This window comes from Malus sylvestris, chromosome 16, assembly GCF_916048215.2.
Source record: "Malus sylvestris chromosome 16, drMalSylv7.2, whole genome shotgun sequence".
NCBI classification, from domain to species: Eukaryota; Viridiplantae; Streptophyta; class Magnoliopsida; order Rosales; family Rosaceae; genus Malus; species Malus sylvestris.
Genome location: NC_062275.1, coordinates 6,575,984 through 6,590,216, shown reverse-complemented (window position 1 = coordinate 6,590,216; position 14,233 = coordinate 6,575,984). Strand labels below are relative to the sequence as shown.

The 14,233-nt window shown below is 39.7% G+C and overlaps 3 protein-coding genes, 1 non-coding gene and 1 pseudogene across 5 annotated transcripts in view; 1 reads left to right on the top strand and 4 right to left on the bottom strand.

Annotated features, from left to right (window-relative positions):
• Positions 1-950: 950 nt before the first annotated feature.
• Positions 951-1,997, bottom strand: LOC126607992 (ATP synthase subunit a, chloroplastic-like; annotated as a pseudogene).
• Positions 1,998-2,982: 985 nt separating this feature from the next.
• TRNAR-ACG (transfer RNA arginine (anticodon ACG)) lies at positions 2,983-3,055 on the top strand. The gene has a single exon. It is a non-coding gene; the product is annotated as a tRNA-Arg (tRNA).
• Positions 3,056-3,127: 72 nt separating this feature from the next.
• LOC126607988 (GDSL esterase/lipase At5g14450-like) overlaps positions 3,128-14,233 on the bottom strand; it is a 27,122-nt gene continuing 16,016 nt past the window's right edge. Inside the window, exons 2-8 of one of the 2 annotated variants that reach the window (XM_050275723.1) lie at positions 5,745-5,905; positions 5,287-5,541; positions 4,723-5,108; positions 4,433-4,642; positions 4,171-4,343; positions 3,733-4,003; positions 3,128-3,626 (exon numbers count right to left, since the gene is read on the bottom strand). In XM_050275723.1, the coding sequence (XP_050131680.1) occupies positions 3,376-3,626; positions 3,733-4,003; positions 4,171-4,343; positions 4,433-4,642; positions 4,723-5,032 (1,215 nt within the window). In that variant the 5' untranslated portion in view covers positions 5,033-5,108; positions 5,287-5,541; positions 5,745-5,905 and the 3' untranslated portion in view covers positions 3,128-3,375. Of the gene's footprint in view, positions 3,627-3,732; positions 4,004-4,170; positions 4,344-4,432; positions 4,643-4,722; positions 5,109-5,286; positions 5,542-5,744; positions 5,915-14,233 lie in introns of those variants that run through there. The other variant, XM_050275722.1, reaches the window with a different exon arrangement.
• Positions 6,035-9,779, bottom strand: LOC126607986 (eukaryotic translation initiation factor 4B2-like). The gene is made up of 3 exons (XM_050275716.1): positions 8,425-9,779; positions 6,798-7,271; positions 6,035-6,403 (listed from the first exon to the last, which is right to left on the bottom strand). Exons 1-3 carry the CDS (start codon positions 9,546-9,548, stop codon positions 6,379-6,381), a joined length of 1,623 nt encoding a protein of 540 aa, XP_050131673.1. The 5' UTR covers positions 9,549-9,779; the 3' UTR covers positions 6,035-6,378.
• Positions 11,689-12,772, bottom strand: LOC126607994 (sufE-like protein 2, chloroplastic). Its single transcript, XM_050275729.1, has one exon. The coding sequence runs from the start codon at positions 12,571-12,573 to the stop codon at positions 11,887-11,889; it is 687 nt and encodes a 228-aa protein (XP_050131686.1). The 5' UTR covers positions 12,574-12,772; the 3' UTR covers positions 11,689-11,886.

The window sequence follows — 14,233 nt, the reverse complement described above, 5'->3', positions numbered from 1 at the left end:
ATGACTTTTGTTCTTTCCTTACATTTCATTCTTTTTTTCGAACCATTCTTTGTTCTTTTTCATGATTTAAATTCATTCAATATTCAATTCACAATTACAGACGAAACGGAAGGACTTCCATTGGAATCCCTATCTAAATTAGGACAAATTAGATATACCTTTCGTTCATATATACCTAGTTAATATCTAATATCACATATACATGCCTTTCCCCCATACTGTAAACCAAATATTGTATCTTAGATTCAATGGGATTCAAGAATCCATTCTTTGAAACATGGACAAGAGTTGTCTTATAGCGATTAGATTACATACACCTAGTTCAACCCCCCCCCCCCCCCCTCTTATTTTCTCCGTTAACCAATCTTTTTTTTTTTTTATAAATCTCGTTTTTTGTAAATCCTTAATCTTCCATTTTTATTATCCCACAAGGATAGGTACAATCAATTTAAATGGAAGAATTTGTTAGCCCAAATCCTTACATAGAAATATCAGTATTTGATTGATCTAAATTCATGTAATTTAGTATTTATTCAATTTACCGATTGACCGGAAAAAAAAAGGAATAAAATTGACTGAAATGAGAATTATTTTCTATACCATAAAAATCGCATGTCGTAAACAGATACAGTAAAAATTCTTATTGGGAGGATTATGACTCCTAATATTTAATATATCTCCTAATACTTTATATTGGATATTGGAACTGAATAAACAAAACACTATAAAGAGAATATTCATTGGAGAGAGTATAAATGGGCCAAAAAACAATTTTAGGAAAATGATCTTTTAGCTCTCTTTCCTTTTTTTTGTTCTCAATTCCCTAATATCGTATCGTAATCTTTTTTACTATAGATTGTATATACCTTTATTTATACCTTATTTATCTTCCATAAGTGAATTACCTTGAGTCGCGCATACATTGCATCAGGCTAAGACTATGTAACTAGTCAATGATGACCCTGCATGGATTCGCCTATATAAGCCACAGCTAAGGTTGAAAAAATAAGAGCTTGAATACTGCTTGTAAATAATCCAAGGAACATGATAGGTATAAGAACTAATGAAGGTACTAAAGAAACAAGAACAACCACTACTAATTCATCAGCTAAAATATTTTCGAAAAGTCAAAAACTAAGTGATAAGGGTTTTGTGAAATCTTCTAAGATGTTAATGGGTAAAAGGATTGGAGTTGGTTGAATGTATTTACCGAAATAACATAATCCTTTTTTTGTAAGGCTAGCATAGAAATATGCTACTGAAGTGAGTAAAGATAAAGCAACCGTAGTATTTATATCATTTGTGAGTGCAGCTAACTCCCTATGAGGTAACTGTATGATTTTCCAAGGTAAAAGAGCCCTTGGCCAATTCGAAACAAAAATAAATAGAAACATAGTTCCAATAAAGGGAACCCATGGACCATATTTTTCTCCAATATGAGTTTTGCTCACATCCCGAACGAATTCAAGGACATATTCAAAGAAATTATGACCGTCAGTAGGAAAGGTTTATGGATTACAAACGGCTATAATGGCCGACCCTAATAAAATAGCAATTACGACCCAATAAGTAATAAGTACTTGGGCATGGACTTGGAAACTTCCTATTTGCCAATAGAAATGTTGGCCTACCTCCACACCGGATATATCGTACAACCCTTTTAGTGTTTTGATCGAACATAATAGAACATTCATATTACCCTTTGAAATAAATAGAACTTTTAAAGGAATTATTTTGATTCAACCATCGTTTTTTGACCTGCCTACTTGAATTGTATGTTTTGAATATCAACTAATCACATAATATCCCCACAGTTATTTTTATCTCTTTTGTACTATTCAAGAATAATAACCGATGCAATAAATCTATTCTATGGAGTTCCCCCAAAAATTTACTTATCTTATTTTTAATCAAGAATTTCGTATATAGCTAGAACGACCCTCACAAATTGCAAATACTAATTTGTTAAGAATTAATCGGATTGAAGCTTTAGCGTCATCATTCATTGGAATCGAAATATCTATGAGATCCGGGTCACAATTTGTATCAATTAAACAAATCGTTGGAATTCCCAAAGTGATACATTCTCGAAGAGCCGTATATTCTTCTTGTTGATCAACGATTATTACAATATCGGGTAACCCCGTCATATATTTAATTCCGCCGAGATATGTTTGCAAGTGAAATGATTGTCTCTTCAACACAGCCGCATCCCTTTTCGGAAGACGGTTGAGTCTCCCCCGTCTTTTGTTCTATTCTCAAGTCCTTGAACTTATGAAGTCTCGTTTTTGTAGTATACCAATTCGTTAGCATACCACTGAGCCATTTTTTATTAACATAATGACACCGAGCCTTTATTGCAGCCCGTGCTACTGAATCAGCTGCTTTATTTTTGGTACCAACAATTAAGAATTGTTTTCCCCTACTTGCTGCGTCAAAAACTAAATCACAAGCTTCTGCTAAAAACCGAGCAGTTCTAGTAAGATTTATAATATGAATGCCTTTACGCTTTGTAGAGATATAAGGTGCCATTCTAGGATTTCATTTCCGAGTACCATGACCAAAATGAACTCCTGCTTCCATCATCTCTTCCAAATTGATGTTCCAATATCTTCTTGTCATTTCTCCCCACACTTCTTTTCTTCTCTTTTTTTTTTTTATAAAAAAAAAATGAGATGAAGTACCTTGAAAATAGAAATAAATAATTGTTCCCATGGAACCTTCTATTCTAACGGAAATTGGCCGTTGATACAGATCCAAACCGTTCATTTCTTTCCATTCGTTAGTATCTTTATTACTATTACCAAATCAAATGACTGTAAAAGGATGAATTCTCTCTTTCGAATCATTAAATCCCATAAAGGATAAATTAACTCTTAGGAATCCTAAAAATGATTGTCTTAATGCCCCTTAAATCGTTTGCTTCCAACTTTTGCCCCTTTTATAGGTAACTTAATTAAATCCTAGACACATCAACATCCGGACTTCATGGCCCAATGGATAAGGCGCTGGTCTACGAAACCAGAGATTCTGGGTTCGATCCCCAGTGAAGTCGTCCTTTTTCTCTATTTTACAGTTCCAATTTTTTTTCGCCGTTTCCCTCTTTCAGGTACCCAGATCTGTTCAGTTAAATACAAGAAACTATTGTCAACGTCAATTGAACGATATTTCTGGTTGTTTTTTACAGAGTTGATCTTTAAAGGTGACCTTAAATTCCGATCAGCGTTCATGCTACAAAATAAACCCCGAAAATGTGTTATCGTCATTGCTTCAAATTTGATAGAGATTCTTTTTGTTTGTTTCTTTTTTCTGTTGAGTATTCTTTGACATGCTCGAAGCAATGCTACAACCCCAACTGGGATACTTGAAGTTGAATCAAAACTGTGGAGTTTTGTGACATGCTTCAGTGATTGAAACCGGAGGATCAGAGAATGCGCCGTCCATAATGCGGGTGGCTAGCCACTCGTTCGCAGCATCAGAATAGTGCCCTCCATCCCAGTTAATGTGCTGAGAAGGATTGCTACAAGGACCTCCAACTTCAGTGCCATTAACAATAGCTTTCACCCCACAACGGACAGGGACATCACCGTAGCTTCCACAGCATTGAGCTAGAGGACTCGTAAAACCTGCGCATTCCACACAACGGAGAAAAAAGGGTTTAGAGTTTTGGATACACCGAAGAAATGAAGTATAGAAACCCTAGCTAAATGCATGAAGAGGGAAAAGACTTACCATACTTCTCCGCTTCACTGATAAGTGTGTATTTTGCTGCATAGATATCGACGTAAGTAAGAACTGCTTCTGAAAGTTTGGCTCTTAGTTTAAGCACTCTCTCCTTGAGCTGCCTGTTAAATTCTTGACACACTTCATTGTACCGCTTCAAGCAACCGTTTTGATCCAGGTCGCCGGGTTCTGCCATCTTATACGCCAGAGTTGAAGGCAAGCACCCGAGCGGACCTGTGTTGTGAATCCAAAAAACTCTTGCCCCTTGTTGGTAGAGTTGCTGCACATATTAAACAATCTGTTTATCGAGCCATCGGGATTTTAGGCATTTCATGTGACAACTATGACGGAAAAAAATTCTGGACAGATTGTTTCTGACTTCGTGTTAATAAAGTTAACCCGACAATAGTGGTTCATGAAATGAATAAGAAGATCTAAACTGGTTACCTCGATTGTCAAGGCTAACTGCGCTGTTATGCTGGAAACGTTTTCCAGCAGCTGGTCTGCCGTCTTCCAGCTTAACCCGGCACTAAGATCGTTTTGTCCAATGTCTAAAGTGTACAAGGCCTTGGAGAAGTCCTCTGCTCTTGGGAGGCCGGCCTTGACGTATGACCTTTCATCTGAAGACCAATCCGTCATTCAGTGCAACAGCAGCATAATGAACAAATATTATTCCAGTAAAACGTCTTCAGCAAACGTCTATCCTTACCTCGAGGGAAAAACTCATTTACACGTGCTTTGAACTGCGCAAATTGTGAAAGCTGTACGTTAAGAGAGATGGGGCTATATCCATCTCCAAACGTCCTGACATCTAGTGGCTGAATCGTAGATGCTACAATCGCGAAATTCGCTCCACAACGGAAGTTTGCTCCAATAGAATTCAGATAAGCACTTAAAAATGGAAACCCCAACTTTTGAGCTGCAAAAGAAAGGCAAATAAAAGTCTATAGGTAGCCTTAAATTTGAAGACAATGTAATGACAACAGTTGATGCTCTAACCTATAAAATCGATGATGATACGCCCGTCTGAGAACCTGCCAGAAGGTTTACCAAAGAAGGTATAGCCATAGGGAGAAGGAAGCCGATAAAATGTCGCTGAGAAACTACCAGTGTCCGAATTTGAATCCCCAAAGTTATACATTGCCGGGAATTGACAAGCACTGCGCGATTTCTTCTGTGGTACAAGGCCGAAGGAAGTTGAAAGAGCAGCAACTAAAACAACTCCAACTGCCACTGCTTCCACACTCTTCTTCAGTCCCCATGGTCCTCTCCACCACCTGCCGATAGAAATAAACCTCGCACGGTCCATAAGAACTTCGTACTTCGTGAAATCGATAGAATAGCCTTATAGATTTGAAGGTCAACGGGCAGGCAAGTAGCATAATCTGGAAACAAATATTATGAAATAAAAGATGCATTGTGATATCATCACAAATATTATTGGATTTCATTTGTTAGGGGTGTCCACATCGGTTGTTTAAATTTATTCAAGAACAAAACAAGGTTGGATCCTTAATTTAAACACTCTCACTTCAATGATTAAGTACAATATTAAAGCCGTACCAAACTTATAGAACAAGTTATCCGCTTGAAGTTGAATCAGAACGTGGAGGATTGCGACATGCTTCAGCGATTGAGACTGGAGAGTCGGAGAAAGAGCCGCCCATAATTTGGTTGGCTATCAAGTTGTTTGCAGCATCGGAATAGTGCACCCCACCCCATCTCAACTTCAGTGCCGTTAACAATCGCTTTCCTCCGACCGCCGTGAGGACCTGTGTTGTGAATCCAATGAACTCTTGCTCCTTGTTGGTAGAGTTGCTGCAAGACTACCAATATCACTATTTTGTTCAAGATTGTAATCTCTTTAAGAACATTTACAAGTTCATGCGAAGATGCAACATTGTAGCTGTTTTCATGGTTAACCATTTTCTACGCAAAGAAATTACAGGTTACGCCCGAAGCACTAGCCATTGATGAAATGAACGTAGCCATATCGGAGACCATAAGACTTCAAGGCTTACCAAAGAATGTATTGCGGTAGGGAGAAGGAAGTTGAAAAATGTAGCTGATAAATCATCCGTGTTGGAATTAGAATCGCCAAAGTTAAAACCTTGATGGGACTTGGCAACCACTCCAATTGCCACTGCCTCCACTCTTCACTCCCCATGGCCCTCTCCACCACCTTTTGGTAGAACCAAAGTCAATGAGAAACTTGGGATGGAATTTGGATCGATGGTTTATCCCGTAGGATTCAGAGAGTCAAGCAATCGCGCAACAAAAATTGAGAAAATTGAGTTCCGCAACGAGGTCATGCACAAAAGAACCAAAATATCAGTATAATTCCCAGACGATTGTCACAAAAATAGACTAGCGAGTCCCGTAGTGTTCAGTAAAATTGGAACCTAAGAACAATACAGGCTCCTTCACATAAAAAAAAAAACAGACAACAAAGAAAACGGAAAACTGCAATTTTACATAGTTTCACGATGTAACAGTAGATCTTCAACGCAAGAGTTTTCCAAGTGCCGGTAATCAATAATGCTTGCTCCATTTCCCAGAGCAAAATGAAGAAAACAAAAAGAGTGAGGCAAAATATTATTTGGTCCTGTTTGTCAGAAGCGCAATTCAACGAATCCATAGAAACGGCGCAGTTGTTCACCATCTTTCTCTTGACCTTGCCCTGCCAAATAAACAACCACCAAACGTCATATGCATTTTGTGGCATTCATAGACAAACATTTAGCTCTGAAAGTACATATTATGCTGACTACACAGGCGTAAATCGTCGAGAATGGATTGTTAAGTCATTTAAAATGCTATTTTGAGATGTCCCAATTCTTTAATAATCAAATGGTCATTCTTTGAAAGTTTCTGATCCAATTTTAAACTTTTTCTTACAACTATTTATCAACTTTTTTCCCAATGCATTCTTTGAGAGTTCCGGGATCAGGCTACTAAATAGCATATTGAAAAAATTTCTTTCCTAAAAGCATAACAGATCAAGTTACTTCTTAAACAGGTTAACTTCCTCCATAAGACTGTAACAGGAAAGCACAGAAGCACATTATTCTCACCTGCCCATGTCTCTGCTCCCCAGAAATCCTCCTCTTTCCCTGCCACCATGGAATGACCTTCTGTCATCAAAAGGCCTTGCCCACGGATCTCCCTTGCCTTGCAAGGGAGACCTATCTACGTATTCCACACTTCTAGAATCTTCAAATGACCCGGAATAAGACGGCGTCCTCTCATGAAAGTTACCAGCCCTCCCTGCTGAAGACCCAGGCCTTCCTGCCCCAGAACCAGGCCTACCAGCCCCAGACCCTGGCCTATCGATGGCCTTCTGCCCAAAGCGAACTTTGTCATCAAATTCTCGGATCAATGCCTCCAATTCCCTTTCCTTCTGTAGTATTATATCGCGTAGACTTCGCCGGTCACCACCAGACTCTTGCACAGTTTCACTGTTCACTTTATCCGTAGATTCTTTCTCGAGTTCCTTCTTTAGATGATCTATTTCTTCCTTCAATATCTTTTCCTCCTCTGTTTCAGGTCTGCAACAAAAGGCTTAAGAGGTCAATTCAACAGGACACCCACGGGTTACATATAACCACGACAAGAAAGTTGAAAATAAACAGTTTGCCTACTGCTTACAAGGCAAACTACTTGAGTTTATTGATAAGGTTTCATTGGCCTACTGCATTTTGCAATGCTAAATTACCGCCAAGTGGAAAAGGTAATCCAGTGAATAATATATTTAACCAATTAAAATGTAATTCTAATAATTTCCACGTAGGTGCAATCAGGTTTGAATATTTATAAAAGCAAACAAAATTAGTATCTTGTGATTAGATCAGACTCATTCAGCAAAGAAAAAGACACCAGGCTGTTTCAGCATAACATCCAGCAAAGAAAAAGACATGGTCTTGTGCAATGTCTCTGACTGCCTAGTTGTATGCAATGAATATCTACTTCATCGGGGAGGGGAAGAAAAAAGTTACGTAAACTCTTTTCACCCCCACACCACAAACACACAATAAGACAAGAATGTGCCCAAGAGGAGGCACTAACCCAAACATAATCTCCTTGTTTCAACCATACACTAGTCTACTCATTTCTATAGACCCCTTTCAATCGAAACATAAACTCAATAGACATAAACCAAAGGTGACAAACGGCACTAACCCATCTAGCTTCTTTGCATACACTTGTAGTTGCTGGGAATAATTCCAGCAGTATTCTCCCGATGATTAACTAGTAAGACAACTTATGGCAAGTAAGTAGGGACTAAGATGAAGAAATGAAGAAGCAATGCAAGTAACAAATGAAGTCGAGCAATAAAAAAAGAGTTCGAAGCGCTACTTGAAGGAAAAAGAAACTATCGCTTAAAATGGCGAACAGTCGAATTTCAATACAGGATCTCACGGGGGCATGCTTAGAACAGTCCTCATGACAAATCATGACATAGCATTTTGTTTTTAGTGTTAGCAAAGCACTAATGAATTAAAAGGTTCCCCATTCCACTTGAAGAAAGTAGACCGATAAATTTCCTCCTAAAACTATACATGACTAATATTCTAAGCATCAGCAACTGGGCAATTCTTAATAGCAAAAAAACAATCAACCAACCATTACCATACATATTGAAACCATTACTTAGCTGAATGCACTACCTACAAAATCGACAAAATACAAAGCAAAACCAACCTGTCAATACCCTGATGCTCCAGCTCGAGATCAATCTTCCGCCAATCCTTACCCCGCTCCTCCAGCAAAACCTCCCTTGGCTTGGCATCACCAAAGGGGTTTACTTTCGGCCGCGGCTTCACCACATTATCACTTGCATGCAGCCCGGGCCCTTCAGACCGGCTTGACTGAGCACTCGAAGGCCTGCTTGAGTGGGCACTCGTCGGCCTACTCGTCTTCTTGGCTTCTATTTCCGACTCCAACTTCTTCCAATCCAACCCTTTCTCAGCCAAAATCTCCTCCCTAGGTCGAGCTGCTCCGAAGGGGTTCGGCTTATTGGTCTTCACAACCTGCAATGGCTCATTCACGCCGGACTCGGCTTTCGGAGGATCCAAAACCAATTTGGGTCGCTCTCTCTCAACTCTGTCGACCTCGCGTCCGCCTCTCACCCAGCGATCCGGTTCCGGACCCGAATGAAATTCAGACCCAAATGGGGATGACCTAGAAGGAGTAGGCTTTTTCCCAACAGCCCAGTTATCAACCTCGTCTGCCCTAGACCAAGCTGGGCCGCCCATACCACCACCTACACCATCACCACCCCCACCCCCAGCACCAACACTACCGAGCGAGCTATACCGGTTCTGCCTACCGGAATCTACAGAAGGAAGAGACTTTTTAGTCATTGCCCAATTGTCAACCTCGTCCGCCCTTGACGGTTGATCTAAATCAGAAACCCTAGAAGGCGGGCCCCTCCTGTCGTCGTCGAATCCACCGTAGGATCTTCTTCCTCCACCACCCCACGACCCGTCCCCGCCCCGACCCGGATTCGTACCAGAGCGACCGTAGGAGGGAAACCCGCCACCGAGGCGACCGTACTGCATTTCTTCGGCAGAGCGCTCCTTGGGGCCGGTAGGGAGGCGCATCATCTCGTCGGGAGTGAGGCCGACACGATTAGAGGCGGGGGTGCCGGAGGCGTTGTAGAATTCAGAGAGGCTCATCTTCTTCTTCTTGGGCTTGGCGCTGACGGCTTCCTTTAGACTGGGAAAGCTCTGGGACTCGGCCTTGGCGGCCGCCGCGAGCTCCTCGGCCTCTTCTCGCTCAGCCTCGGCGGCCCAGTTGCCGACAGTACCCCAGGGTTTGGCCATCTTCGACGGTTTGCGAGATCTGTGAACGCAGTTCGAAATGAAAGGGAGAAAAATGACCAGAAAAATTTGAAAAAAAAATGGAACGGGACGAAGGCGAAAATAAAATAAAAAGAAACTAGAAGGTGAGATGCGAGCTGGGGCTCCGTTATTGTAGCCGGAGCTCCGAGAACATGAGAAGAAGAGGGAAGAGCAAGGAGAGTGGGCGCGTGAGCTTTTGTGTGTAGGAAATACAACTCACCAGCTATATCAGCTACGTGGTGATTTCCTGAGGCGGTCTGATTGTCAAAGTGGGCCCGCGAGGTCGAACTGTGAACCGTTGATTTTGTGGGCCCCGAGTAAGTCGTGGGCCTCATGCAAGTTGGAGCGTTGGGGTGTTTGCGTGACTTGTTGGGTTTTGTGCTTGGTAGTTGACGGTTGTGATGCTCTTTACAGTGCACCTTTTTCTGGAGAAAAAAACAAAAAAAACTAATAAAAAATGTTTGAAAATTTTGAATTTTAACAATAAAGATAAAATAAAGGGTAAAGTAAATAGTACTATGATTGCTTTTTTTAGTGTGAAAATATAGATTTTCTTTAAAATAAACAGTACTATAAGCTTTTAGTTAAAGTTCTAAAAAAAAAACCTTCAAAAATTCAATGAGAGTTTTTCATTATTATTATTATTATTATTATTATTATTTTCAAAGGATAAATTTGTTAAATTAGATGGTAAATTTATGAGTTGACCATAGGTTTTGGGAAGAAAGCAGATTGCATAGTATGTTTCCTGAGAATAATATTACAATAATTCAGGAGATAAGGAGTTTCGAATCCGGAATGCATGGGTGAAAATCCATTAAGATATTGGACTACATGCAAAAAACAAAAAACAAAAGGAAAAAAATGATTTAAGTTGCTTATTTCTTATTTATAACACATTATTTAATTTATAAATTTAGTATGTCTAACCTTAGTCGGTTGAATTTAATTGCTTTACAATTACAAGTGGAAGTGGAAAGCTAACCTTAGTCGGTTCATCTCCCATTACACTATCTTGGGCATATCCCCTATATGCTACCAGTGCCGCGAGGCTGCATATCTTGGGCAAGAACGCCACACTTGGGTTGGGCCAATTTGAGATTTTACGCTTTTAATATGTACAGTTGGAATATGTGACGGTTAGAAATCTAATTGTACACGTCACGTCACGTGCACTAGCCACTGGATTAGAAATCAAAACTTTCTTTACCATTGGAAAACCAATGGTCCAAATTTTCATTGAAAATTCATCGTTCGAAAATGGGCCATGTCGCCCATATATACAACCCGCGCTTAGTGCACTGCAAGTTGGGCCCCACTGACCTTGTTTGTTTGCCAAAACACACCACCCACTCGGGTGTTTGTGCGCGCGCCTAACGTAAAAAAAAAAAAAAAATTAATAACGTGACTGACGTTATGTTGATCTGACACATGTGACATCAGATGGCACTCAGAGAAGTGGTCGGGACAGGAACTGGATCCTCTCCCTATCCAAGGGATCTGAGTCAACTGAGCAATGCATCCGGACCATTGAAATTTGATCCAACGGTTACAAACAGGGGCCCCCTCTAAAGTTATACTAATTGTAGCCGTTTGATCAAATTTCAATGGCCCGGATACATTGCTCAGTAGGCTCAGATCATTTTGGATCCAGAGAGGATCCAGTTGTGTCGGGTCAGAATGCTTGATGGGCCTGTCGGGCAGGCTTGGGCCCACTATTTGCCTGACTTTTTGGGTCCATTATTTGCCTGACTTGCTCTAAATGCCACCGCATGTAAATTAGATGGGTGTCCGTGTATTGCATGAAAAGGGCTATTTGTTTTGAAGACTTTTGGGCATTGTTCACTGTTTATTGCGCCTTGCTAAACGAGTTAAGCGTCCGGAATCCATCGCCATCGCAAGAAGGACCGAAGAAAAGAAAGGTTGAATAGGGTCCGATATAGGTTCATTGCTACCTAGATTTTACGGTACAAATGTTTTAACTGTTAAATCTAATTTTCACAATTGTTTAAATTTTTTAAATATTTATTTTTCGAATTACTTAATGTTACATACCATCGAAGAAAAATGAGATAAAATTATCTAATTTCTCTCTGTATGTATTCTAATACAACACAATAAATTTGATTCAACGCAATATATTTCAATAACACATAATAATGTGCTTCAATTTCTGCTAACTTGATTCACAAGTTACCAAAAATATTGATAGACGTATATCTCAGTTACCTAGCGTCTGATGTCTCGAGTTCGATTATTGTTTTCACCGGTTTGATTTACCCTCTCTCGCCATTATTGCTTGTATAATATATATACCTCATTACTGATTAGTCCCCCGTATCCCCTGCTTTCGCTCCGTCACCAAAGCCTGAGCCTTCCTCTGCATCGCCAGCAGCACGTTGTGCCACGTGTTCACTCTCGAATTCACCTTCCCGTACACCCCCACATTCACGTCCTGCAAATCATGCGTCTCCACTGCCAGAACCTCACCCGCCTCTGCGCCGTCGAGCATCCAAATCAGGCACGAGCAGAACCCCTTCGAGATCTCCGAGTCGCTGTCCGCCCGGAACCTAATCCTCCCCGCCTCGTCCATCTCCGCCTCCACCCACACCTGCGTCGAGCACCCCTGGACTCGGCTCTCTGGCTCCCGCGCCGACACATTGTCCGGCGGGAGCCTCGCTGCGTAGTGTAGTAGCCGCTTCACGCGGTCGATTGGCTCCGCCAGGGACTTGAATTCCAAAACGAGCCGTTTTATCTTGTCAGCCACCATCTCCGTGGCCTTCGACGGAGGTGCCTCCGCCGCCGTCAAGGCCAACGCGCTCGGGATTCGAATTCCTCGACTGGGGCTGCATTTTATGGATAAGGAACATCTGTTGTTTTGTTTGTCGAGTTTCAACTTGGCCGGTATAAGGTTGTGCAATTGGCGGTTTGAGGATGATTCGGCGGCGGCGGAGCGGGAGGATGAGAAATGAGGCAGTGTTGTTGTTGTAATTACCGTGGCGTTCATGTTTGGATGCAGAGAAAGCGATGGAAAGAGGAAAAGAAAAGTCGGGACAATGTTAGAGAGAGAGAGAGAGAGAGCGAGAAGTGGGGGAGTTGGTTAAACTGGAAGGTATGGAGAGCAAGAAAATTGGAGATCCTTAAAGTGCGCACCGTCTACCCTCGTTGTCTGCCGCGAAAGTTTCAATGAGGATAGAGGAGTGAAGAATTTACGATACTTATAGATGAGGGGTTGGTTCAATGGTTCGCCACGAGGGAAAGTCAATACGAGGCGCCAAACATTACAAAATTGATGTCGCAACGTATTTTGCATGTGGTCCAAATATTCTTGTGGACAAAGTCTTGGGTTATCTCAGTTTGAAACACATCATCTTTAAATTATTACAATCGTTTCGAGCTATTCTCATTTTTTAATAAGGGAAGTGTTATTAGTCCTTCAAAAATTTTATTTTACACTTCTCACAAGTGTATTTTTCTTTCTAAATATAGAAAGTTAGGAGTGTAGAATGAAAATTTTGGAGTGCTAAAAATAATTCCCTTTAATAATAGTAAATTTCTAAAAAATATTTTTTTTTTGGAATTAAATTTATTTTTTTGGTAGAATTATAGTCTTAGTGGATTGAATAGTTAATTCTTAATGACGTTGAGAATTAATAAGAACGATTCTTCACATAGTGCATAGACATAATTAATTTTAACTACTACAGTAAAACGTCATTTCTGGAGATTAAATTTATTTGTTTTTTTTTTTATCATTTTCTATGGGTAAATAGAAAACAATTATTAATACTAATTGAACGATGCCTCCTTTCATCGTTGACGGATATGAAATCCACGGCAATTACAACAACAAAATAAAAATATTCATATTACAAATCAACTAAAATTTTTTTTGACTATTGTCCAATTATCAAATATACGAATTCAATGTTTTTGGATTGAGTTAGAGCTCGTTTGGAAGTGCTTAACTAACTTAAAATGATGTTAGAAAATTATTTTTGAAATCAATTCTTAATACAAATACAAGTTAATCTTGAAAAAACATATAAAGTGCTTCCTGCAAGAAACACAAAATTAATGCTTCTTGAAAAAATCACTTATGTACTTTTAGTGTTTTTGCAACAAAAAATATTTACTTTTAAAGCATTTTCAATCATTAAAAAACACTTCTCAAACACTCCCTTAATTCACCACCGCTAGTGACAATAATAATTTTAATAAATATAATATTCCAAACTCCAAGTTGGGGCTGCCGCACGTGATGATATGATATGTATGTCTTAAGTGGAACTAAAATGTGACAGTTAATTAACTAATTAATTTTATAAAATTATTTTTACACAGTGTGTGACTTGTGTGCTTACGTAGCCGAATAGAATTAGATATTTTTCATCAGCCACCTTTGTTGCTTTAATTATTTCATGCTTCAAGCTTTGTTCATCCGCTAATTATGTGCACATATGAGAGATGATCGTGAGGTTATATTATTAAATGGCATTTATTTCTAAATTGTATCGAGACTTTTTGAATTCAAATTTTATAATGTGAAAAGTTTATTGGATTTTACTCATCATGTGACTGATATGAAATGTAAAAAAGTTGATGTTACGCTCTATTCTTGTTCAAATTATTTTGTTTTTATCATCGTTTCATATTGGCGTCCAAAT